Raw genomic sequence first — 26,979 nt, 5'->3', positions numbered from 1 at the left:
TTTTTGCAAAGATGTAGCAACATGGACGGAAATGGAGACACCATTTGAAGTGAAATACTCCAAGCACAGAGAAAGACAAGCTTTGCATGTTCTCACTCCTCTGTGGGAGCTAAAAAAGTGGATCTCATGAAGATAGAGAGTAGATTGGTGGCTACCAGAGGCTGGGAAGTGGGGTGGAGCAGGGGAGGAAATGGAAACATTTATAAGGACTGTACACTTAAAATGTAAAGATGGTAAATTATGTATGTATATTTTACCTTAATAAAAAACAAAAGGAACAAAAAATGTATTTAGATGCAATTCACAAAACATCCCCAGAAATCAAATGAAACTTTGATGTAGCTACAGATCAAAAGTGCCCACCATGTCCTGAAAAACAAAAAATGACACCAATTGCCACCAACCCCAGTGTCTTTCTCCTTGTTCCCAGAGGACCCCGAGTTCCCCGAGGGGCACCACTCATCCTGAAGTGCCCTTTGCTAGCTGTGCTGAAGCCAGCAGCCACGGACACTCTGTCACGTGGCCCTTGCTTGATCTCTGCAGGCCTCCCAAGCTGCCCATCTTGTGGATGATGACTGGGGACAGCAGATGACTCCCAAGTTTGTCAAAGGCGGATTTTTCCTTTTTGTTTCCTGCCCTTCTTAAGGTTGTATAACTTCCAAAATGAAAAGGGGTAACGCTGCATTTACCATTCTATCATCAGAAGATGTTGAATATTTTACCTTTTTACACTTAAGAAGCTAAGGCTTTTATCATTAAACAAAATCCCTTTTTATAATTTTACTAATCACTCAAATGCTGTGAAAACCGATGAAGAACGTGCTGGAGGCAGTGAGATGCATTCTCGCGTTGTGCCACAAGGGTGCTCTTGGGAGGCCATCGGCTGGCCCTGCGTGGCTGCACCTATAAGCTTCTTTGGTGTTCCCATCAACACCTGCCCTGGGCTCTCTTTGTATGTTGAAGCAGAGGGTGGGCTTCCAGAAACTGAGAATTCAGATTCTGAAAACAAATGACGGTAGAGTCCACACAGCACAGGGGCCCTCCTGCTGGTAGACCCGGCTAGCTTGTGACAACATGCACATGCCCTCCAGCTGACCAGGGTGTGACAGGGAAGAGGCGTGAGATGGCGAGTCTGGCCCAAGTGTCAGGTCAGTAGGTCAGCCAGGATCCTCCCAGGCAAGGGCCGGAGAAGCAACAATAATGGGCATCTATTCTTATTCTGTCAGTTGTTTGCTGGCTTAGAAAACCTAGGCTCCAGACATTTTAATTGTCCTACTGCAGTGGGAAAAACGCCATTTGGGCTCAAGGGTGAATGTGAGTCCCTTGAGGTCTTTCTTAAGCCAGTGTGGGTATCTGACGGTTTCTGAAACCTTCTGAGGTCTGTTATTTTTATGGGGGAGGAGAGGCCGGCTGAGAATGTCTTGCCACCAACTTGGAGCACTAAGCAGCCAAGAGTATGGTGTCTCACGAGGGCTGTGCAAGCTTGTGTGTGACACGTCCCAAACAGCTATGGATTCCTTGTGATAGTGTCTAGCTAGTGGTAAGAAGTGTGTTTTTAATATTCTAAGTCATTTCAAAAGTTTTTTAGTGGATGACAGGCCAGTGTTTTTTTATTTTGTTTTGACAGGAATCTTGCTCTGTCACCCAGGCTGGAGTGCAATGGCACAATCTCGGCTCACTGCAACCTCCACCTCCCAAGTTCAAATGATTCTCCTGCCTCAGCCTCCTGAGTAGCTGGGATTACAGGTGCGTACCACCACACCTGGCTAATTTTTATATTTAGTAGAGACGGGGTTTCGCCATGTTGGTCAGGCTGGTCTCGAACTCCTGACCTTGTGATTGGCCAGTGTTTTAAAATTAGAAACAGACACACCAGCAATAGAAAATGAAGAACACTGTATTAATGTTTATTTCTAATTACAAGAAACAGAACATCAGTCCCTTATTTGTACAAAAATACCTGAAAGTTTACAATTAGGTTCACGAGCCAAAGAGCTATGTACAGAATGAAGCAAAGCACATGGAATAAAGGTTTTGTCTCTTCATTAATACCTTCTGCATTCCCTGAAAACGTTTATACACGCCAGGCCAATTTACAGTCACTGCTGTTTGCACTGTGACATCACAAATCTACCGCCAGCTTGCCCGCCCCCGGAAAGGCGCAGAGATCGGTCATACTGTCAGGTATTAAGTGCAGAAAAGAGAAGACAAAACATCTAGGCTGAGGCACATGTTTCTTCAAGGTTTAGCAAACAAAAGAACGTTCTGGAACTCTAACACCTAGTGTAACAGAGCTTACCTATTAAACTCTAATAACCAAAGCATTTGGCGTTTTCCTTCTCAACTTCGTCCCGGTTGCTACATGGAGTTTCATTTAGAAAAGAAAATCACAGGCAGAGATACAAAGTCAACAGGCTCCAAAACAACCCTGAGCTGTCCCCTTTACATTCATGTCAATTAAATACAAAAATAAAAGTCAAATGTCCTTCCGTCCCCGGTTTGCGGGACTTGTTCTCAGGTGGAATTCCCAACTGCCCAGCGCGAGGCCAGCGAGCTGGGGGCCTTAGGAAGTCTGCCGCCACGCGGAGGCGGTTTACATTCTCCAACAATTCACTTCGGCAGGGAAAATACAAAAGACTACGTCAAACCAGCTACATACAAAACTGTGAATCAGAGTCAAGCTTTTGTTCTCCTTTTAAATAAACGCATATTTATAAATATGAAATACTGCAAATACAAGCTGTCTATCGGAGAGAGGCGTGAAAGAGAGAGATTATACACTGATGGGACTGGTCTACGTACACAGAAAAAGGAAATCCTAGAGTTGTTTTTCCTTGAAAAGGGTTTACCTCGAGCCAGTGAAGAGAAAGGAATCGTGGTGTAACTGCAATGTCCGTCCCTACAGTGAAGCCTGCTGCCAGGTGTGAACGCGAGAATTATCTTACTGTCAATAGTTTGAAAGACTGACTGGCTGCGAAAGGAAGAAAATGCAATTGAGCACTGATGGTTAAAAACATGTTTTGCTAGAAAATTCTTCATTTGTATACCTTTCATGGAAAACAACTAGAGTGTGGTCTGTAGATTGAAATACAGTGTTACTATACGGTAGACTGACTTCCAGCTGATTGGCCTTACTGAAGCTCGTGACACTGCTCTAGGCTACAGGGGTTGACTGAAGAGCAGAGAAATGCTGTTCCTTAGGGAGCACTTCAGTGGGGCGGATTTGGGGCAATATCGTGGCTAGCACAGATTCATAGAAGCCAGGCAGGTGTTGTCTTGAAAAAGGAAATCATTCTGCTCACCACAGTAGTTTGCTGCTTGTCAAAGGAGTCCTTTCTGCTTTGCAGGGATCAAAGGTAAGGAAATGGCCACTCTCACACCTGATCACTAAGCTAAGGGGACGTGGCAAAGGGGGCCACCCGAGGGGTGGAGGGGACCAAGTGACAACTCAAGCCACCGTCTGACTCATCTCCCGGAGCAGGGACAAAGTGTTGTGTTGACAAAACTCTTCCATGTCCACAACCACTGTGAGGTACTTCTGACCCTAAGCCAGCAGAGGAGGAGCCTCTAGCTGCTCTGCGTTCACTGGCTTATGGGGGTTTTCAGCAGGACGGAGGGCTGCAAGCAAAGATCTTTAAATATCAGCCTGTGCCTGTGCCCTCTGCAGCGTTTCCTTGTCTTTATCACCATGGAAACCCACGAGACACAGCACGAAGACAACCAGGTGCCATTTTCTCTTTAGATCCTTTAATCCCCCGAGGGACATCAGCCGTGAAACGACTCACACCACTGCAGCAGCAGGGGTAAGGCAGTGATCGTTCTAGAACAGGCTGAAGGCTGTGGAAACGCAAGGCTGAAGTACCCAGGTGGATGATGCAGCATCCACCGCTGGCCGATGACGGGTGCCAGGTGTGTCTCAAGGAGGCTGGCCCACGTCAATCTAGAGGCGAGGCCATTCAGCCTGCTGTTTGTAGGAACAGTGAATTTTCCAAAGGAATAAAGTCTCCTGCACTGTGCAGAACAAGACACACTAATAACAAGAGGATCTGACATCTGAGCATAGAGAAATGATTAACAGACTGTGGTTGCTTGACTGAGTCCACAAAACATGCCAAATGCCTACCACAGTGACACCTTTTATTTTAACAAGAAAGCTTTTCAAGTATATTGGGAAGGGCTGGGTTTGTCATTTGGGAGCTGAATCCACACCGTGGTAGTCAGCAGAGGGTGTGGAGGACCCTCTGGGAACATTTGGGGACCCATATTCAGTTTGAAATCTGCCCATTCAAAACTCTTTCTGTATTATGTGAGTTGAAACGCCACATCCCCCTCCTACCATAGGCTGAATACAATATTGAAAACAAAGAAGGAGTGCAAAAAAGTGATCAATACAAAAAAAGTAAACATATCAGTTTTAATTGTCAAGATTATTCCAGGGCAAGAGTTCATTTCCAATCACTTCTCTCCGGTTCTTGTTCCTAAGCGGCCCAAGCCAAGATGATCATTCCAGTTTATTTTCAAATTTCCGCTGGATCTTCCATGCCCTCCCCAATTTGGCCGACGCAGAGGGAGGTGACCCTGCTGGGTTCACAGCAGCAAATCGTCGTTTAAGTCCAACAAACTAGTCAATCTTGGTCAGCTGGCACCGAACGAACCCATCTCACTCTGGGTCCCCAGGTGCAGAATCGATGTGTGTTCTTAACCAACGCACAGACCGCTTCTTCACTCCAGTGTTCACTTCCTCCAGTCTTCAGCCGAGAGGACATCTGCGGTCATAAGGCCACTCGGATGCAGTGGTGCTTGAGTTTGCAAGGCAGGACTCCTTTGTTCAGCTGGTAAAAGTCAACCAGCTGGATCAGGTCAGAGAATTTGGTGTTCCCGTCATCTAGGCTGAAGAACGTCTGCCCGTCGTCCTCGCACTGGAGAGACACAAGAACACTTGCCAGATTAGAGGCCGCCACCTCAGGGAACAGAACGGGGCCCACGGCCAGCAGCAGCTACATCTGCCCATGATTTGATTCCAGAGGGACACACAGGGCAAGGTAGGCTAGAAAACACCAGGGGTGGGAAGGACAGGGGAGCAGAGGATGTGTGCTGGGGGCTGCCACGTCCCTGAGCGAGGGACAGACTTTGGGTGGGCTGCGGAGGCTGCTGAGGACAGCTAGCTCCCCTGCTCCCTGAGGCGGTCAAGGGGAAGGGCTCGAAGTTGCCCCCAGTTCACCCAGCTCGTGAGAATTACATTTACCAGTTAACTTGTAAGTACCCACTGTACACAGCATGCCCCGAGAAGACTGCACAAACCTGGGTCCTCACTATACAACCTCAGCCAACTCCTGAGGCCCCAGGGGTTTACTCTGCTCCATGATGAAGCAACTGTTGGGTGGCTATGAGGGATTAATAAGCTCACGCAGGTAAATTCCCTTCCTAGGTCCCTGAATATGGGGCAGTTATTTTTATTAAAGCAGGGGAATGCCACAGTATCCCCCAGAGAGAATCATATTCCTAACACCTGTTTTAACTCAGTGAGTTTTCAATTGGATGACTGTAGTACAGTGCAAAACACTGCAGAAAGGAGGTCGTGTTGTTCACAGGCAACAGGTCAGCTTTAAGGCTTGGCTAATTAATGAGCTTGGAACCACTTCGTAACTCTAAAACCACTGCTAGAGCTAACAGCACATCCCACAGCCAGTTTTCACACACACAGGCTGCAAACTTAATGCCCTAAGTCCCAAGTTGCTGTTCTTTTGTTACGTGTAGGATTTGGGCATTACACACTCTGCCTACCATGAAAGCCCCCTTCTTTCTTTCTTTTTTTTTTTTTTAATTTACTCATCCAGCCTAAAATGTCAATCACTTTTCATTTTATATTTTGAGCTAAAATTATAACTGTGTGAATAACATAATGCAGTAGAAGAACAAAAAGGATCGTCTACGCAGCACTTTCCCTAGGATAGTAATTCCTGTATTTGCATATAAGGTTGGCTGGAAGTTGGGAAGGCTGGACTCAACCCCAGATTCTGTTCCTCACCCCAGCGCGGTGCAGGGAAAGCCACTGACAGCCATGAGCCTCATTTTCCTCATGAGTAAGGTGGGGATGTCAGCACACAGCAGGAAGCAAGCAGCCACAGAAAAGACAGTGCATGGCACACTGCCTTCCCCTGGCTCACAAGAGCTAAGCAAGACACCCTCCTCATCCTGTATGGTCCATGGCTGCCAGTCACTACACGATTCTTGAGATCATAACAAAGTCCTGGGGATCAGATAAGCCTGAAGAACTCCAGGTTCAACTGTGTAAAACAGGTGAGTTTAGTTAATTTAAGCCTTCTCAGAGCTTTTTCTTTGCTGACATGCAGATTGAATCTCTGAGAGGCAACATCCAGCCAGCCTCTTTTGGTAGAGTTTGCGTTCCACAGGATGCATTTCACAAACATTATCATTACCTGCAGAATTTATCAATTCAGCATGTAAATAGCTGCTATTAATTTTGTGCATTGTATTCTCAACTAAACTGAATTCTTGCAGGTGCTGATCTAGCACTCTAATCATGAACTAGAATTGAACTGTGGCATACTGAAGTGAGAGGTAAACAACATCAGGCAAATCAAACATAAAGTGCTTTGTCAAAAAAAGTAGTGTTGATTAATGTATTCTGTAATGAAGTTTTTGGAATTGTTCAAAGGGAGAATGGTCTTTAGATCCAAGGACCATGTGGAAGGAGAAACAAAATTATTCTTTGGGAGGCCATTTATGCTTCTTGGATAGCCCTGGTGCACACCAGGACAAATTACAAGACTCCTCAGACTCCAGCAGCCAACAGGCAAACCTGCTGCACAATTCCTGCCTTCCAGACCCATGTGCTCACGGCTGCTGGGCCCTCAGCAAATTCTCCTCCACCTCCCCTTCCTGTGACCTTGGTCCTCCCCATCAGTACCCTTTCGGCTGCAACCAAGAGCTCACAGGCTCAAGGGGGGCCTCAACACCCTATCGCCACTTTCAGGATTATTTCTAGGGAAATGTTTTTCTAATTTCAAAAGATAAACCTGTAAAGAAATTCTTGAAAGTTGCTTACCTGCAGCCTTGAAACTGTCTGATACTTACCGGTCTTGTCGGTTTATAACTTGAAAATTGCATTAAGAATGAAACCAGAAAACAAACCACAAGGACTGGTCTGAGAATATCAATACTTACAGGTAAGATCTGGAAATTTTTAATTTTCTGGTGATGACACAGTGTGAGTACAAATGCCTTTGGATTACTCTGGCTGTCACGGAGGAGAAAAAGCCTGGGGAAGGGAAAATAGTTGATTGCTAAAATATTTTAAAATCTGGAACTAATCACACACACACACACACTCTCTTTCACACACACACACACACACACACACACACACACACACACACACAGAGGCTTGGAGCCACAATGCTTCAGTGCTTTGGCATCTGAGTGGCCTCTAGGGGCAACAGAACCCCAGGCAAGCACCAAGACGGTAATTCTGAATTGTCATTCTCCATTGGAAAAAAGCTGGGCTCCTTGGGGATATGCCTGACTACAGGGTTAGGGCAGGGCAACTAAAGGATGAAAAGGAATATTTTGTGCCTGCATATCAAGAAGTGCTCAAAGAATAATGAGGACATGTCAAAAAGACACAGGAGGCAGGATGACTAAATCTGGGCATCAAAATGAATTTTAAAAGTAATGGATCATAACCCATAAAATCGGAATCCGTGAGTCTGCAGTATTATTTAAAAATAAATGAGCAAATAAATTAATAGGGGAGAAGGCGAAGATCTTTCTTGGAGGAGAATGTCAGCCAATAAATAAAGGCACGATGCAGTCAAAAACTACCCTTTGGCAATTACCGTAGTAACTAACAATTAACGAAGGAAAGGGGGATCTTCAACAAACGCTGAAACCAGCAGATGAAAGGTGGATGAGAAACAAGAGTATTTTCATGGCATCAAAGTATGGTACTGTTAATACTTATTTACTACAAAGGGGAAAATAATAGCTTTACAGTGGAGAAATCTGGCCAACAGCATCCTCATCAAGAAGTGTCTAAATTACCACCACTGGCAATGAGACAAATTGACCTTGAGGGCCTCGGGAGACGGTGTACTGAAGATGACACAACATCACTTTTCTGGGGTGCTCCTGCCAAAAATGCATAGCCTGAATCTCACCATGAGTGAGGAGCCTAGGCTGAGCCCAGGCACACTCTACAAGAACTGGCTTCTACTCGAAACGCAGGTCAAGATTATGAATACATGCTGGGAGAGAAGATTTAGGATGAAGATGTTCTTTTGCTATAAAGGAGGCAATTAGGAAGAAGGGTATAGATTAGACAATGAACTGCGTCAATGTTAACTTCCTGGTTTTTATAATGGTACTGTGGTTATAGAAGTTCTTGTTCTTAGAAATTTTACACTGTAATAATTCAGATTAAAGGGACGTCATGCCACAACTTACTCCTAAATGGCTCAGAAGAAAAAACAATAACTAAGAACAATAAGGCAAATGTGCCATAATCTTAATAAGGGTATCTGGGCGAAGTGTGTACAGTTCATCCTATTATTATTGCAACCTTTCTATAACCTTAAAATTATTTTTTAAAATCTTAAATTAGAATAACACAAAAAAGGCATAAAATCATTGCTCTTACATGAAAAAATCTGGACTTAGCTGAAAAGATAGTTATACATCAGAAAGCGAAGAAGGATCCAACGAAAGCTACAAAGAAGAAATGGCCTGAGAAGGAACTCACTTTAAATGTATCCAAAACCAAACTACAATCATCAGCAAAATCACCAGTTCTAGATTGCAATGTGAAGATGGAAAGCAGTTAAATAAGACTGGAAAATCCCATGCTGAAAAGGTAAAACAAATATATTTTACTACAGGACTTCTCAGAACCTTAAATATGTGAGGATATTCATGGTAACTGTCTAGCAGTTTTCCAATATTATCTACGTAGAAACCTCCCCCACCCTTTCTAAAATAGCACTTTGCAGGCCTTGTGTTCTTCAGGATATACTTTGGGAAACACCGATCAGAATGGGATTCCACGGTTTGGCTTGGTCAGGCCAGATGGGATGGTGTGAGGAAGCTCAGACCCCACTGGGGAACACGCGGCACCGCCAGAGAGAAGACGAGGAGATCCAGTTCTTCTCCCAAGTGCTGGTGCATGCTAGGCAGCTGTGCCCACCTCAAAGACTTGTCAGAGTCATGTCATTCCAAATAAAACATCGTTACTCTGACACCCAGAAGCTTGCCGAGCTTCAGCTCTAACTAGAGGAAAATGTGGGGTGTCCCTTTCTCTGCCATTAACTATCTGTTGTCTCCTTCTGCAGATGGGAAGCTACAGACGAGTGAATGGCAGCATGGCCCAGGCCTGTTCACCCCTGAGAGGGATGTGCACCCCTGAGAGGCAGGCTCACCCTGTGAAGTCCCAAGGCTGCTCAAAGGCTTGAGCTTTACAGGGAATGCCTGAAGGTTGTCTATCTGAGATGACTGCTATGGGGGGAGAATGGCATGGCTTAGACATCAGCAGGAATCCTGGATAGGTCACTTATTAGCTTCATCATCTTGGGCAACTTGCCTTCTCAGCCTCAATTTCTTCATCTGCAGAAGGGGAACAACACCTTTTTTTTTTTTTTCTTTTCTTTTTTTTGAGACGGAATTTTGCTCGTCACCCAGGCTGGAGTGCAATGGTGCAATCTCAGCTCACTGCAACCTCCGCCTCCCGGGTTCAAGCGATTCTCCCCTCTCAGCCTCCCAAATAGGTGGGACTACAGGCGCCCACCACCACACCCAGCTAATTTTTATACTTTTAGTAGAGATGGGGTTTCATGGTATTAGCCAGGCTGGTCTCAAACTCCTGACCTCAGGTGATCTGCCCGCCTCAGCCTCCCAAAGTGCTGGGATTACAGGCGTGAGCTACTGCACCCAGCCAGAATAACTCTTCTCTTACAGGACCATTGAGAAGACTATGGCTGATGTATATACAGCTTTGTGCATGATCACATGCAATACAAGGTAGCTTGAAATAAGTCAATGCAATCAGCCAACTGCCACAATCCTGTGATTTCTAAGGGGATTGCAGTTATAGGAAAGATGCCCAGTGAGAAGCTAACCACATTAAGTGACTACTAACCAGGTTCAGAAGTTGTAAACACGGCCCAGGATGGACAGTGGCAAAAACCAGGTAAGTTCTTGTCTTAAGAATGGATGATAGGGATGGTGCACTCACCAGTCCATCATAAATGAATGAAGGGCCCCTTGTGACCGGACCCGACAGTGATCAGAGTACAATCTAGACCATGTTTACAAGCAAGACACTGTGCAAAGTGTTTCATGCATGTGTTAACTCATTTATCTTCACGGTGATACTGTTATCTTCATTTCACAATGATAAGGGAAGTGACACACAGAGAAGCTAAGCAACTTCCCCAAGGTCACACAGCCAGTCATGGAGGAGTTCCTCGTTCAGCAGGAAAAGCAGACGAAAAGTGAAAGTATCCCTCTTACAAGGGTGCTATGTGAGTCCTGGGGATAACACCTCTCTCTCTGCGGCTGGGAGAAGGGAAAGCTTCAAAGAATTCAAATTTTGCTGAAGAGGTTTCCTTCCAACATGTGGAGGGGCATGAAGTGCAGACAGAGGGACTGCACAGGCAGATGACACAGGGGTCGATGCCTGGCACAGCAGGAAGGCCAGTGGGGCTGGACCATGAGTGTGGGTGTGGTGGGGGGGCATCCACATGCCCTGGGGGGATAAGCGTGGTGCTGGGGGTGGGGTGGGATTGTTTGGCAGAGAGGACTACAGACCTAGATTTGCCCTTAAAAAGATCCTTCTCCTGCAGTTCTGGGATGGGCATGGGTGGCAAGACAGGAAGGAAGCAGGTGGCAAATTCAGTACAGGGCTGGTAAAGCACGAGTATGCGCGCGCACATGCTCAGCTGCATGGGTGGGGACGGGGATGGGAGGGGAGCTGCCTGGATCCTGGGATTTCAGGAATACCTTACGGGCTTATTTAAGGCTCTGATGTCTCTTTCTAACTGCATATACCATTTGAGATAAAGCTATGGGAAATGCTGTTGTTATATTGTCTGTCCAGAATCTTGTACTGCTTTTCGAGGTGGTTTTCTTTTTTTTGTTGTTTAACTCTTTAAACTGGCTTGCCTTCATCATCTCTGCAGGGATCAGTAAAGATTGGAAATGCATTATTTACCTTGTTATACAGATACACCTCCTCCCTACACCCAAGAATTGAGAGGAAGATGAGCTGTTCCTGTGTTAATGCCTGAATGGATCCTATTATCTGCATTTCTGTGTGTGGTTAGCGCTCCAGCAGCCTAAGGCAGGAGCTGGAAATGACAGCCTTGGAGACAAGGAAGGCTCCAGGGAGGACGGAGAGGAACGCCTGCTGATAAATAAGACAGGCGGCACCAGCCGGGCTGATTTGGGGAACAGAAGGTAACAGGTGATTATGGATAAAGCTTCTATCGCTTTACAAGTCTGGAAAGACGGATGCCTCGCCAACTGGGTTTCTGATCCAAGAAAAATTGAAAGACAAACATGGCTAGGGGAAGCAAAACGCTGACACACAATTCAGGTGGCCCAGCAGTGCTGACCTGCAATCCACCCCACCCCAAGGCAGCCCTTTCAATCCAAAGTGGACAGAGTGGGCCTTATCCCAGAATCACTCAGGAAGCTTCTTCAAACATATGACTGCCACGCCCACCCCCGAGGTTCAGAAACATCTTCACCTCGGGGTGATGGGTGTCCTCACTTCCCTGGCCTTGGGGAGGTCACTTAGTGACCACGGCACCAAATAAAGCCTCCTGTGGAAGTGCCACTTCTCCAGCAGAGTGACGCTACCCCGAAGTGAGCCCGCGCTGCCTCCAACAGACAGCAAGGGTAACAGAGGTCCCCCTAGAACATTCTGGGCCCACTGTTGATGTGGTTCAGGGGTATAAGCAGGTATACACTGTATTAGAAGCCCCAGAACACACAGACACTCCTAACTCAAAAACGTCACGGAAAGAGAAATTTCTGTGTTAGGCTTTTCTCTCCTCAGGCATGCCAGAAACTTTAGAGGAGAAACATACTGTTTTATAGTTAGAGGAGGAGTTGCTTTTAATGCTTTGAGAGACTGCTCTGTGATAAAGCTGACACCTCGAGTAAGGAGTTTTGGAGCAATTGTAAAGCCACGTGGGAAACAAAATAAAATCAGACCCTTACTCTACCCAGCAGTAAGGATAAATAAACCCAAGTGCACCTGGGATCGAAACAAAACCAAACCAAGACCAAAAATGAACCAACAAGGACAAAAGAAAGAAAGGGAGTATGGAGAGAGCAGGAAGGAAGGAAAGAGGAGCAGAGGGAAGGAGGGAGAAAGAGGGGGAAAGAAAGAAACGGAGTATGGAGAGAGCAGGAAGGAAGGAAAGAGGAGCAGAGGGAAGGAAGGAGAGAGAGGGGGAAAAGAATCCAGGTACAAGACTACATGAATGCACCCCTTTATGATTTAGGAGTGGGAAAAAGAAAAGTGTCTGCAACGTAACTGATTAGAAAAACGGACAAAAAATGTAAACAGGGCAGAACTGCCAAAAGACAAAGAAGTACTTCCATACATGAAATGAGGGTCAGCTTCCTTCATGAGAGATGTGGCTGACAGCATGACTCTCAGATGGAAGAGGTAAGCCTGCTGAGGGACTCTGGTGACATTTCACAGTATTACATAGGCCCTGCTCTTCCACCCCACAGCCTCACTTCTCAGGACTCATAGCAAAGATACATGGCAAAATTATGAAACAATGCAGCACTGTGTCTCATAACATTTGCCTGGAAACATGGTGAACACATCCCTCAGTAGGGGACATTTTAAAAAATGATGTTCCATGTACATAAAAGAAAACCCAAGAGTGGAAAAGAAAATGTGGGCCATCGCCATGCGCTGCTGTGGAACGACCCTTGGGACGTAGAGACTGCAGGAACTGCGCAGTGCAGTACTTGCAGCACGCTACCTTTGCTTAACAAAATCTTTTCACTCGTATTTGTACAAATGAAATGACAGAAGGATAAACAAACACTAATAAAAGCTGTTTATCTGTTGTAGGGGTTGGGAGGCAGAGTTGAGTGGACAGGGCATGTGCCTTATTTCATAGATCTGACTTTGGAACCATGAAAATGTTTTATGCAATTTACAAAGCAGCATTCAACCAAAAAGAAAATAAATCAGATCCACTTGCAAACACTAAAGAGAAACTGAAACAAACAAACCTGATTTACCCAGCAGTTTGGTGACAGAACCATAGAGAAGAATTACTTTAAGTGACTTTGGGCAAGGTATTTTAAGGTAACCTGCCTGGATTAATCCTTACGGATTAAAAGGACTGCAAAGAAATCGTAATTCAGGAGTCTTACTGAATTAATATCAGCATTAATATTTTCAAGATATTACATGTATGTATTTTATATTATGTAACATAAAGTAATAAGTAATTAAGTTAATGCCATGAACAGAGATCATCAGAGGAAAAAACAACAAAATCAAAGAAGTAAAAAATCCTGTAATCTCAAATTTGAATTAGCAATATCAATGTGAACCCAACATTTATTTTTTGTTTTAAAAAAGCCCATGTCCTAGCTCTGTTTACTAAAAAGATCTAAACATTGTAGTCTCCAAATACCATTTTCCATTAGAAAGAATCAGGGTCCCTGTGAGAAATGCATCATTTGAGTCTAATACATCTTGTCACCCCAAAATCAAATACCATTAATGCTAGCTCAAAAGAACTCAGGAAGCAACTTGAAGGACCCATCGTCCAATGAGGGGCAAAGTGAGCATCAAGAAGAGGAGGTTTTGACTGAAATAAATCAAACACAAAAATCTAAGTTCATAGTAACAGTTTAAACAAAATCCAAACAAACAAACAACAAAAACACCCCTTGTTTGCCTCTAGTGGAAGGTGGGAGATCACAAACTCATTATTCTAAAAATTGACAAGTAAAGGTGAAATCCAGGCATTTACCTACTTTTTCCAGGAAATATCTAATGCAAGAAAGAACTTCAGCTCATATAGGAAGGAATTAGAAAATGATGATTTTGGAACCCGTAATGAAATACTGAACCTCGGCAAGTTCACCAAGGGCTGCTAAAACCACGTGGTGGACGGGGACGGCAGCCTCGGTGGGGAGGTTCCAGCTGGCTGCACTTGAACCCCTGCTCACCCGACACCACTAAACAGCAGCCAGGCTTCAGGCCTCCTCCACTCCAGGCAGCAGAGCACCCAGTACCTGCCCTGCAGACACCAGGCAGAAGAAATGCATCTGATCACACCATGACCACCACTCCCCAGGAATCAGGGAGATAGAGGAACTTATTAAAATAAACAAACATGCTATTAGCAAATGACCCACTTCTTTAACAAACAAAAGATGTTTAGAAAAATAGAAGAAAAACGGAGTGATGAGAAAGACTATTCTATATCCAAGGAGACAGAAGTATATGGTATAGCATCCAAATGCCATTTGTGGGTCCTGCCTTAAATAACCTCAATTTAATTTAAAGGAGTTTTTTTGGTGACAACTGGAGAAATCTGAACATGGATTAGCTTTTAGATGATAGTAAGAAATTCTTTATTTAGTTAAGTGTAATAACACTGCAGTTATATCAAAACACAAGGGTCCTTATTTTTTTAGAGACAGGCATTGAGATGTATTTGCTGGCAAAAATTTAGGATATCTGAAATTTCCTTTAAAATAGAAGAGGAGGAAGAGGAGGAGAAAAAAGGAAAAAGATGAAGAGGAGGAGAATGTGGGAAAGGGAAGAGGTGAAGTAAGTTAGCAGGTTGGAGCTGCGTGATGGGTAAGTGGGGTTTCATTATACACTTATGTGAATGTGAAAATTTCCGTAATAAAAGTTTTTGTAAAACGAAGGACACAAGAATCACTCTTCGAGTTTAGCAGCTTCCAGGAACCTGTATTTTGAGCATTCAGACCCCGTATGGGACAGCTCCCACACGATGTAACTACTTCCTCAGGGAGGATGATCAGCCTGTGTCTCTTTCTGGAAGACTCTGCTGGCTCCGCAGTGTCGGCCTTCTGTGGTAACTGCATCCCACGTCCCTGTCCCTATATCCACACTGTGGCTAGCTCCTTCCCAGGGTCATTCAAGTGTGGTCTTGGGATTTGCTTGGTCATTCAAGTGTGGTCTTGGGATTTGCTTTGGTCAATGGGATGGTGGCAAATGTGATGCTACGAGAATCTTGAGAAGTCTTGTGCACGTGTAGTGGGGTTTAACCTCTTGCTATGCCTAGGAGCCTCAAGTAACCTGCTGCAGACACATGCCCAGTCACTCATCGCCATGGCAACAGCCCACAGCAACAACCAGACACAAGTGAACCTATCCTGGACCGTCCAGCCCCAGCCAAGCTGGCCCAGGTGAGAAAGGCCACTCAACCAACAATGATACGTAATTTATTTTTGTTGTTTTAAGCCACTAAGGTTTGGGGCTATTTGTTCTCAGCAAAACCAACCTCATATAGTACACAATCAAAAAGTGTAGGCAAAAGCATTTTTTTTCCCATCTTCCCACTACCTTCTGAAGATAAAACAACTTGTGTTGTCCATCTCTTCAGATTTCTTACAGAGGTGAAGGATAATTACAGATACAGTCTGGGCGGACATGGATTAGATCCCTTTCTGCCCCTTACTGGCTGGGAAAGCCCTGCATACCACTTATATCTCTAGCCTACCTTTTCTCCTCTTTAAAATGAGGACAAAACTGCTGCCTGTCCAGCAAGGATGTCTGAGGAATTAAACAGAACAGATCCCCAGCACAATAAAACCTTAGCAGACGACAGCTCTTATCAGTGGTGGTTCCTTACCCATCCACGAGCCCTTGCTGTTTAATGATCCTGTGGGATTCCTCCCTGGAGATCCTCCCGTGAAACCAGTGCTGTGTCCTGTGAATCACTGTGGGGGGAAGAGAGGAGGAGGGTAGGATGGTGGTGCCGCTGCAGAATGGCTTCGCTGACAGCACAACCAACTCTGATCAACTCAGAGGTCCCGACTCCCCCAGCTACAGCTTGTGTGGTGCACTCTGGCCACAGGCAAATTCGTAAGGCCCAGGGGGAGTGGAGGGGGGTGCTGTTTGATTTTCTTTATGTACAAAAACATCAGGCAATGTGCTCTGTTTACCTGTACTTAGGGTAGAAGGGTGGAGGGGACTTTGGCTACCTAGGATGTTCATCCGTGTGCTTCGCTTCTGCAAAAGAAATCCCACATTAGCACCAAGGACAGCAGACGGACACACCAAGTCACCCAATATGTCCCAGCTCATGGCAGGCCACTGGGTGGGGTGCCTGACTGGGCTCACAAGGGACCTTGCCCCATCTGAAGCCCCCACTGACCCCTGAGGACAAAGAGCTCAGGGTTCCCAGTTGTTAAGAACACCCTGAAATATCTCTAGTAGCCCCAGTATCGAAGTAGACGTGCTTATTTCTCACACTGAAGACAGACGATGAAAACACCATGAACATCCTGGTAAATCTCAGGAGAAACACACAAGCCTTTCTATTAAACTCACACAGTTCTCAAAACACTGGGCACTGAAGTCCCCGTGCTTGGGACTTCCTTCTTTTTCCCATCCCCTGAGGCTGAAGTACAGAAAATGCCAGAGTCCAGGCTCCTGTTTTGCACATGGCCTTTAAGTCTCAGGACTTAGAAGCTGAGTGATAGTCTTCCCACCTGGAGATTAAGAACCTAAGCCTCAGGGGTGAGGGAGTGGCCCAAGGCCTCCAGGCTGTTAGTAGCAGACCTTGATATGAGCACCTGCTGGCCCCACTCAGGCCCGGGCTCTGTGCACTCCATAGACAGCCACTGCCAGTTCATCAGTAGAACAGTTCTGCATAGGAGCCAGGGAGGGCAGAGAGCTCTGCTCCTCTCCTGTCCCTTCCATGAAAGCCCAGGTGACAGGGGACAGTGGGGAAAGCCTGGGTGCTGGGAACGTGGAAGGGGCCTAGAAGGGCCAACTGCTTCCTGCAGCTGAGAACTCAGAGGCCACCCCACCCAACATGCCACCCCTCTTGCCAACCCACATAGAGCCATTCCTCTGGGAGAAGACCATGTGGTGGGGCTACCACCTCGAGGGTGCCCCTCCAGGCTGGCCAGGGCCGGGGCCTTACCCTCCAGGCGTGGCCCTCCTCCAGGGCTGCGCTCTGGGCCTCCGCCGGATTCTCTATCACGCGTCCTGTTTGCCCAGAAAAATCCATTGCCACGAGGGAGTTCTCAGAGACACTGCGCTGAAAAGGAAAGGCCGCGGTTCTTAAAATGCAGGGAAATAAGGCAGAATGGAGTCTTGGTGTGAAACTACCATCAAGAAGGTCAGGAAGGGGGAGCAGGGAATGCCCGCTTTCTACCTCTGAACTCCCCAAGTTTCAGGTGGGAAGTTCACCGGTTCAGGCTGAAAATTCAGTGGCCCCCTTCAGTTTTTCTTAAGAATGAAACACATTCTAGTCCTCCCTGAGTATTAAAAAGGCTGCTGGTGAGGCCCCCAGCACTCCCAGCATTTGGACCATGTGGTCCTTCACAGGCTCCTGACCTGCACTCCAACACATCAAAGAAATCAACAGCCAGGGTGAGCCTAGGCCTCCCCAGTGAGTCATTCCCTCAGGGACGTGGGTTCAGGAAAACTCGTGGACCCTTTCTGTGGCACCATTTGGCATCTCAAAGGGGCAGATGCTGAAGGACCCTCAGGACTGTATTTTGAGAAGATGAAGTGCTTCTGCCCCTTTGAGAACACAGTGCCCAGAACACAAGAGGAACGATGACAATTTCTAAATTCTCACCAGGGAATGAATGCAGCGTAATAGTCAACAGCTCCTGTGGGTCCCAAGGCTTAAGGAACAAAGGCGAAAGGCAGGAAAGGCAGTACCCCACAGGGCCAAAAGTTGTTGCTGCCATTTTTGAGCACTTAAAGAGAACCACCTACTTACACAACCCTGAGGGGAGATGCAGGGACAGGAGAAGAACGGCAGAGGAATTCGCTCCCTGCCGTTGCACTGTTGAGGCTACAAAACCCATGTCATCGTGGGATGTACTGGCTTCCCTGAAATGCACACACACTCTCCGGAGCTTCTCTTGCCCACCCCGTGTGAAATGAGGCGTCCTTAACACATGTGATGCAGAAGCTGAAAAGGCACTAGACTTCTGAAGCTCCTGGCTTTACTTACCACTGGCGTTGAGAATGGGGACAGCAATGCCTTCCTCTGCTGAGGGATTCGGTAGTTCTGGTAAAGGAGCATTCCATACTGGAGGGGAGAGGCCACAGTTAGTCACCGGCCCGGGAGCCCCAAGGCCCGGCATGTGACAAACACCACAGCAGGAAACAGCAATGTTGAGTGCAGAACAGAGAGTGATGCCCTGTACCAGCCTCCAGGAGCCTGAGTGCCGCTGACCCTGATCAACGCAGGGATTGGGGCAATGACGCCCCTTGAAATAAAAAATCCGAGTATAGCTTTTTACTCCCCCAAAACTTACCTACTAGTAGCCTACTGTTGACCAGAAGCCTTAATGATAACACAAACAGTTAATTAACATATATTTTGTATGTTATATGTATTCTATACCATATTTTTATAAGGAAATAAGCTAGAGAAAAAAATGTTATTAAGAAAATCATAAGAGACAATACAATTATGGGATTGTACTGCATTCAGTTCTGTAAATCTACATTGTTGACACAATGAATTATCTGTGTGATGTGGAGGGCAACCATTCAATCTCTAGTATGTATCAAGCAATTTAAGTTTTTCTTGTCATGTCATGACTTTTCTCTGTTCTCGGGCTCACTTCCAGCTTCACTAGTGGCATTTCACACGGGTCCCATGGTGTTCGTTAAAGTTCCTGTACTGCACTACACACAATGAAAAATACTCCAGAAACATGGCCCATTTTTTTACTACAGCACGCAATTTATTGGAGAGAGGACCTGCTCATGGGAGATAATTAGCAACACAAGGTGGGTTTTTAAATGGATATTTGCAACATCTGAATTCACTGTAATAGCAACAGGAGGTGGCTACAAAATTATGAGAGTAATACAGCAGGGACTATAGTTAATTTTATGCAGTTTTGAGGTAATCTACATCTTTGTTTGTTTACATCTCTTGACTACAAATGGTGCCATATACAGTCTGAGTTTGTCTGCATTCAGTTTTGATAAATTTTAACTTTTGATAATAGATTTATATATATAAAAAAATCTCTAAGTGGACCTGCACAGTTCAAATCATTCAACTTCACATTTAATACGGTGCACGCCTCAGTGCTGCTGCTACTGTTGTCCCTCAGGAGGGAAGAGCTGACTGGTTTTGGAATAAGCGGGACAGTGACAAACATAATAATAATAACATCAAGAGCAAGTAATCCTACTGAGTGCCACTATGGGCTACGTATGTGTCTAAGTGCTTTATGTTGTTATTTCATTTAATCCTCTCCATTTTATGAGCTGTATACTATAATTATCCCCATGTTACAGAGCACAGAACTGAAGCACAGAGGAATGAGGCAAGCTGCCCACAGTCACGACTTTGAACGTACACGGCCTTTTCCAGACCCAGTGCCCTCCCTAGCTGAGGCTTGCCACTTAATTGGCTCAGCAGTCTGCACTTTCTGATCCTGGCAATGAGGACTCAGGGCCCTGCAAAGTCTCATACACATCCAGCATCCCAACCTACACACCCAAATCTCACATTCCAACCACGTGGAGAAGAAGAGTCAGAAACAGGAAGCGAAGTCATCAAGTGGGACACCTCTTCTTTCACGGGATCTAAGCTCCGTTCTGGCTGTAGGTCTCATGGCACATACTCATTTCTAAGACAAAAATACCTAGAACGTGATGCAAAGGTCTAATACAGGAACGACTGCACTCCAGCAAGAGAAGAGCGAGAACAGGTCAGGAGAAATATTTGATGAGATAATGCCAAGAACTTTCCAAAGTTGACAAAAAGACGTCAAGCTACAGATTCAGGGTGTAGGATAAATAAGCCCACTCCGAGCATATCATGGAAAGATTGCTGAGAAACAGACACAAAGAAAATGCCAAAAACAACCAGAGGAAAACATGCATTATTTTCACAGAAGCAATGGGAAGACAGACAACTAATGTTTTCACATAAATTATAAGATTCAGAAGACAATGCAGTGGGAAGATGCAGAAGAGAATAACCGCTAACCTTGCATCCTATAACCAGTGAAACATTCCTTCAAGAATGAAAGTGAAACAAAAAGTGAGAAAATTTCTCAGGCCCACATGAAAAGAACCGCTAAGTTGACGTCTCCTAGTCCCAGAGAGAAGAATGCAAATTCAGGAAAGATTAAAGTGCAAAGATGTAGGTGATTAAAATTAAAATTAAAATTGAGTATATAAAACAATAACAACAACATTATGTCTTAAGAGGTTTTATATATATGACAAGAATCCTTCAAAAGGGACAATGGAGCAAATGGAGTGAAAGGTCCTCATGCCTGCCTGAAAGCAGTCAGTAAACGTACTACATTATAAAAGATTTTAATAAGTTCAAGGGGCATGTTAGGCCGGGCGCAGTGGCTCATACCTGTAATCCCAGTACTTTGGGAGGCCAAGGCAGGCAGAGTGCTTGAGCCCAGGAGTTTGTGACCAGCCTAGGCAACATGGCAAAACCCTGTCTCTATAAAAAATACAAAAATTAGCCGGGCATGGAAGTGCATGCCTATAGTCCCAGCTACTCAGGAGGCTGAGGTGGAAGGATGGTTTGAGCCCGGGAGGTTGAGGCTACAGTGAGATGAGCTCATGTCACTGTACTCCAGCCTGGAAGGCAGGGTAAGACCCTGACTCAAAAAAAAAAAAAAAAAAAGGTGTGATATCTAGGGTAACCAAGGAGAAAATAGTAAATGTACATATAAGTATTGGGTTAATAGAGGGAAAAACATAAATATACTTAATAAATCTAAAAAATTAAGAGAAAAGGAATACAGGAGAGGTGGGACAACCTGGAAAAAACTGCAAATGGCAGGTTCAAATACAAATATGATTGTCACACTAAATGATACAATTAAATCACAGTAAATATTTTGGTTAAAAGATAAAGATTATCAAAGTAAAATAGTTATGTTGTGCTTATAAGAGATACTCCTTAAACATAAGGACCCAGAAAAGTAGAAAAAAGATGGTCCAAGAAAAACTATGTAATGAAGCAAAGCTGAAGTAAAAACCATTAAATAAATTAATATGTGCCAGATTAGACTCTGGAGCAAGCAGCATTGCTAGAGATAATAAAACATATTTCATAATGTCTTAGAATTGACATACCAGGAAGATACAAATATTCTCAATTTTGGGCACCTACATACACATTTTATTTTATTCACATGTTTGCATGTATATATTTACATATATGGGTTTGTGTAGGCAGAAAAGATTAAATGGTAATAAATAATTGTTGCAAAGTTTTAATGCTGCGTTCATTGCCTTTTCAACGTCAGGTCATGTAAAACCAAAGCAATCAGTACTAGGGACTCTCGCGTGGATGAGGCAAGACCTCCCTCTTGGGGATGAATTTCTACAGTAGATTAAGAGACTTCTAGAAGACAGAGGGAGGAGGAAAGATGGTAATAAATAATTGTTGCAAAGTTTTAATGCTATTCACACAGCTCCTATAGCATCCAAGAAATTACCTAACAAACAATGTAACAGGAAGAAATGAGACAAAAGATTATCTGCTAGCGCTATCTACTAAGAGCATCTTTCTGAAAAGCTAAGTAAAGCCATGCCAGCTTTCTCCTATGTAGACCCAAGTTATAAGATTTATTTATGTTTTTCAAGAAAGTGTATCTGTGTAGGTAAAGATGTAAGAAGGTCCTAGGTTAATTCAAAATAACAACCCAGCTCTGCCTTTCCACAGTTGATATGAAGATGTTGTTTGTAGTAGATGGTAAAAGGGCCCTGTCAGCTTCAGCCCTCAGACCCTCTTATCCTCTAAAAGGGGATCCAGCATCCTCCTCTGTGTCCTCCTCTGGAGGCAGGCAGAGCACACACATGGAATGCCTTGTTTTAGAATGAATGTCAACATGGAGACCCTGGAGTCATAAAGAGTTACCTCCCCACTGTCCCTAACTCTATCCAGGTTATCATTTCTGTATAGTGGGTAAAGAATCAGTGCCGACAACGATGAAATGGCGTTTCGATTGCATTACAATCCTATGGCTATTTGGGGCAGAAACACATCACTCGCACTCCACTTGAGACTGGCCCCGAGGCCGTCACTGCCACCTTCCTGTCAGGTCTGGCTCCCTAAGAATAGTACCTAAGACATATCCTTAATGACTCTAGAATCTGTGTATCACTGGATGCAAAGTGCTTCCCTGCAAAGTGGCTGGGACAATAGGAATGCATTCAGAACTGACTGCAGCTTCCAGGTGGCTCTAGGGAGGGCAGCAAAGCATGGTAGTGAGGAAAGGGGTTCTGGGGACAGAATGTCAGGGCTCTGGCCCTGCTCTGACACATCGCGGCAGCCACAGCTTGGGCCTCAGTTTTGTCATCCACAAAATGATGATAATATGCATGTCACTGAGCTGTCACAAACAGTAAAGTGATAAAGAATGCCTGGCCCATAGCAAATGTTCAAAAAAATCTTAATATTATGTAACACATCATTGTTAACACTGACAACAATAAAGTCAGTTCGTTTTGCATTAGTCACTCTGCCCACATCCTTTCCTGTGGCTCGTTATGTTAGCGCAACAAAGGAGAGACACCCAAGAAACAGTGGTTAAGAACCTGCTACTTGGATTTATTATATATTACCCAAAGTAATAGAATTCATAGCTTCTTGGAGTATACTACCACTTTCCTTTTTCATTTCCTTTTTTTTTTTTTGCCTTTTCCAAAACAGAAGATTCATTTGCAGATTAAAATTTCAACCATATACAGACAGCTTTAAAAGATCACCCCTGGCTGCTGCTCCTATCTGCACAGCTGCCTCTCCCATCTCCTCTCCCTACTAAGCAACCTCTTTCTTCTCTCCTGCAGCTCACACAATGTTCATGAGCATACCATCAAATACAAATATTCCAATTTTTCCTGTTCCCTTCACACAAATGGAGCATTCTCTCTATATACTGTTCTGTACTTTGCTTTTTAATTGTTAGTAATTTTTCCACAACAGGACACAAAGAGCAATCTCATTCCTTCTAGAGGTCCATGCAGAATACTGCCCTCGATGGATATTATGTCACCTACGTGACCAGTTCCCACTGATGACCCTTACACTGAAAACCGGCTTACACAGGAGTGGTCTATGATCTATGATGTATTAACAGGGACATTTCCTCTTCCATTATGAATTTGTAAAGTTTTGATTTCCATAATTCTTTTTTTTATCAGTGAAAACATAAAATAAGGTTCTGGGAGAGAGATACAGGAAGCCAATCTGTGGAACTTTTGGTTTGGGCCCCAGCCTCCTATAAAAATGGCACTAGGATGTATCCTTAATGTCTCTGAAATCTGTGGATTTCTAGGTGCAAAGTGCTACCTGCCAAGTGGACAGGACAACAGGACTACATTCAGAATTGGATCTGCAGCACCTCCAGGAAAGTTTTGAGCTATACTTCCTTCGGCTCCTCCATCTCCTTAATTGACTTCACCTTGAGTCTCTGGACCAGCTAAAAGGCCACTACCGTTCAATGAAGACTGGGAGTTTTTGTAAAGAAATCCCTAGACCATTGTATCCATCGGCTCCAGTTGACTAAACGAACATCTCCTATGGAGACCCCTGGACTTTAGCCAAGCTCACCTGGGCCAGCTAACTTAACTCACAAGGACTCTGTAGACTTAATTCCAGACATGTGGGATATGGTATATGTGCACAGGAACACTGTGGGAAATCCAAAGTGATTACAATAAACAGTCGTATGAAATCACTCTGGCAATTGGCATGAAATTGCTGTCAAGAGCATTCCTCTATATGCAGTTCCATGTGATAAATTTCCTTTAGAACTTACAGTGAGGAGGTACTGTCTCCGCTGAGGAGCTTCAGTGAGCTGTATAATTCATCAGGTTTACTTCATGGACCTGGCTTTTTGGGAACCTGGGAGTTGGTTCAGTCATGAAAATAATTAACACCTCATGTACTCTTTCCTTTCTCCCTGGTCCTGATTTTTCAAATCCTATTCTTCTAATCTAGTGGTCTCGACCAGGGGCAATTCCCCACCCTCTGGCTTCAGGGCACATTTGGCAACATTTAGAGACATTTTTGGTTGTCTCAACTGGCCGGGCGTGCGACTGGCATCTAGCAGGCAGAGACCAGGTATGCCACACAGCTAAGTGGCCTGCAATGCTTGGATGTCCCCCAGACCCCCGACAAATTATTATTCTACCCAAAATGTCAGTAGTACTGAGTCTGGAAAACCTAGCTCTACCCTGTTTAATATTAGGCCCTCTGTTAAAAGCTCCTGAGATCTTGTTTAGAAAGATGCTTAACTCAAATAAAAGAGAAAACCTAAAAAAAAAAAAAGAAAAGAAAGATGCTTAACTACATTTGATAAATAAAATATCGTGACAGAACAGTGGAAAAGTTACGAGCATTTTCCTGCCAGAATAGACATCAGGTCCAGAGGCCAATTTTCCACGAAGAAATGTGCACTCAACACAAACTGCAAGACGTCACATACCTTGAGGAGTCTGAACGCTGTCATCCAGCACGTCCTGGTTTGCTCGTCCTCTGCACAGAGCAACCTCAGCTCTTTAGTTTCATTCCTGACTTTGTTTGGCTACAGGAGGTAAAAGAAAGTCCTGTTAGTGTTACACAGGGAGTCAGAAACAGCTTCTGTCAAGGCAGGGCTGCATCTGACACAAACCAGAGACAACCAGCTGGAGATCCCCCTAGCAAGGAGCACAGCAGATGCACACACATCTGTGTGTTAAGCGCTCATTCATCCACCTTCCTGACAAGCCTTTATTAAGTGCCTACCATGGGCTGGCCCCAGGTTGTGTACCACTTAGCTGAATAATAAGCCATCCTTCGGGAACTTCAGAGGAGAGAGAAAAACAAACTAGCACAAGACAGCATAACGTGGTAAGCACAATAGGACAAAGAGGAAGAGGCATCTAACTGTCGAGGGACTGGATTCTATGGGAGGAGAACCTGCCTTCTGACTTACAGGAGGAGAGATCTTAAAGTTGCCCCCAGGCCACTGACAGGAGAGGTTGCTGCAGGGCTTAGCCAAGAGGGGCAACCCCTGAGCAGCTCAGGGATTCTGACGTTTGAGCAGCCCCAAGATCAGACCCCAAGTAGAAGGTCCAGAGAGGGAAACTGACGTTGGCTCTGGAGAAGGAGACAGAAGGGAAGTAGGCACCCCAAGGCAGGTGCAGGCACCATGTGGAGAAGACAGGTGCCCCTCCAGAGGCAGGGCCCTTTGGTGAGGGAGGAGAATTGTTGCAGGGACAAACTGACCTGCATCTCCAGAAGAACCCCCGACCTCAGACTCAAGAAACAATGCTGGACACGCCCCAGCTCTCCCTCCCAAGAACCTAGAGGGGTTGAGGGACAGGTGTGACTACCCTGCGCTCGGCTGGTGCTATGAGAGAAGCAGAGACTGCGTTTGCAGAGACAGGCAAGCATGGCTGGTGTGGGCTGGTGGGAAGGGAGAGTGCCAGCTGCTGCTCATACCTCCAGCCCTGCCTGAGGCTGCCTTGGGCCTCTAGCTGGTGTGAATTAGACGCCTATTACTTACAACCGAAAGAGTATTCCCTGAGCAAGGTATGAGGTGATATTTTGGAAAGACATTTTCCCCTAAGGAGGGGCTCCCCGTGTTGTATGTTCTCAGGATGTGGCTTGGGCTATGGCTCATAAGTCAGCCTACAGGGCAAACTCCAGGCACAACTATTCACTGGCTACTGGATGTGGGCAATGTGGCCAGCTTCCTATCCTACATGAAGATTAAGATAATGGATGTAAAACTGTTACTGGAACATCTCATGCATAGTAAGCATTCAGTAAATATCATCTACCATTATGATTATTAATACCACCACAACCTCATCAGGGGAAGAGGAGTGGGCTCTGCCTATAGGTGTGTGCACATGTGTATGTGTGTCTATGTACGTGTGTATAACATATGTGTATACACAGATGTATGTCTATACATGCATGTATGCACGTGTGGGTATGTGCATATAGATGTGTGTGCACACATGTGTGCATGCCAGCACACAGATGCATGCAGACAGTGGGCAGCATTGTGTCTATTCCTGTCTGACTATCCCCACAGCCACAGGCCCACACAGAAGCCATCAGCTCACTCAGTACCATGCAGGCAACCCAGGTGACAGGCCAGGGGTCCCCTCCCTTGCCCTGCCTCCCCTTCCAGCTACTAGTACTGGGCTACAGCCACGGCCCACCCTTTGAAGCCAAAAGCCACCCTCCCTAAAACACTGAGCCCACTGGCCACATTATCCATCCCTGTCTGCTTGTCCTTGAGCTTCTGAGCTACTCAAAGACTGATAGCAGCAAGTGTACAATAAATGTTTTTACAGGAATGGATAAATCCAGTGTGAAACTGTTTCTGTTGAAGACAAAAGAAGCAACAATCAAGTGCTGGGCAAGAGAAGTGAGTTTCCGGTGGGCTGCTGAGCATGTGCGCCGTCTGTGGACAGCTCGTGGGTACCTTTATGCAGAGCCCGTGGTCTGTAGGGGCGTTGTACTGCTTCCTGCCGGCGATCAGGGAGAAGATGTTGCTGTCCTCCAGGTCGGCCAGCAGCTGCAGGTGTCTGGGTTCCTGTGACAACACTGGCCAGGTTAAAGTCTCAGGCACAGCAAAAGCAAATGTGTTCACCTCTGGTAGACAGAGGGCAGTCTCTGCACACTTACAAGCACTTTGCCCGATGACACTTTACATATCACATATGATGTGTAATAAGTGCTAAACTAAAACCAAATTCAC

At 45.2% G+C, this 26,979-nt stretch overlaps 1 protein-coding gene across 16 annotated transcripts in view; it reads right to left on the bottom strand.

Annotated features, from left to right (window-relative positions):
- Nucleotides 1–1,881: 1,881 nt before the first annotated feature.
- Nucleotides 1,882–26,979, bottom strand: part of GRB10 (growth factor receptor bound protein 10) — a 203,543-nt gene continuing 178,445 nt past the window's right edge. For 15 of the 16 annotated variants that reach the window (XM_032758035.2, XM_058444833.1, XM_032758034.2 and 12 more), the window contains 8 exons: nucleotides 26,704–26,814; nucleotides 24,709–24,807; nucleotides 18,231–18,308; nucleotides 17,184–17,300; nucleotides 16,198–16,264; nucleotides 15,885–15,972; nucleotides 7,189–7,282; nucleotides 1,882–4,919 (listed from right to left, as the gene is read on the bottom strand). In XM_032758035.2, coding sequence (XP_032613926.1) covers nucleotides 4,773–4,919; nucleotides 7,189–7,282; nucleotides 15,885–15,972; nucleotides 16,198–16,264; nucleotides 17,184–17,300; nucleotides 18,231–18,308; nucleotides 24,709–24,807; nucleotides 26,704–26,814 — 801 coding nt within the window. In that variant the 3' untranslated portion in view covers nucleotides 1,882–4,772. The remainder of the gene's footprint in view (nucleotides 4,920–7,188; nucleotides 7,283–15,884; nucleotides 15,973–16,197; nucleotides 16,265–17,183; nucleotides 17,301–18,230; nucleotides 18,309–24,708; nucleotides 24,808–26,703; nucleotides 26,815–26,979) is intronic. The other variant, XM_058444838.1, reaches the window with a different exon arrangement.

This window comes from Hylobates moloch, unplaced genomic scaffold (assembly GCF_009828535.3).
Source record: "Hylobates moloch isolate HMO894 unplaced genomic scaffold, HMol_V3 SCAFFOLD_1, whole genome shotgun sequence".
In the NCBI taxonomy this organism is placed as follows: Eukaryota; Metazoa; Chordata; class Mammalia; order Primates; family Hylobatidae; genus Hylobates; species Hylobates moloch.
Note: the sequence above shows the minus strand (reverse complement) of the source record. Positions and strands in the feature narration are given on the sequence as shown.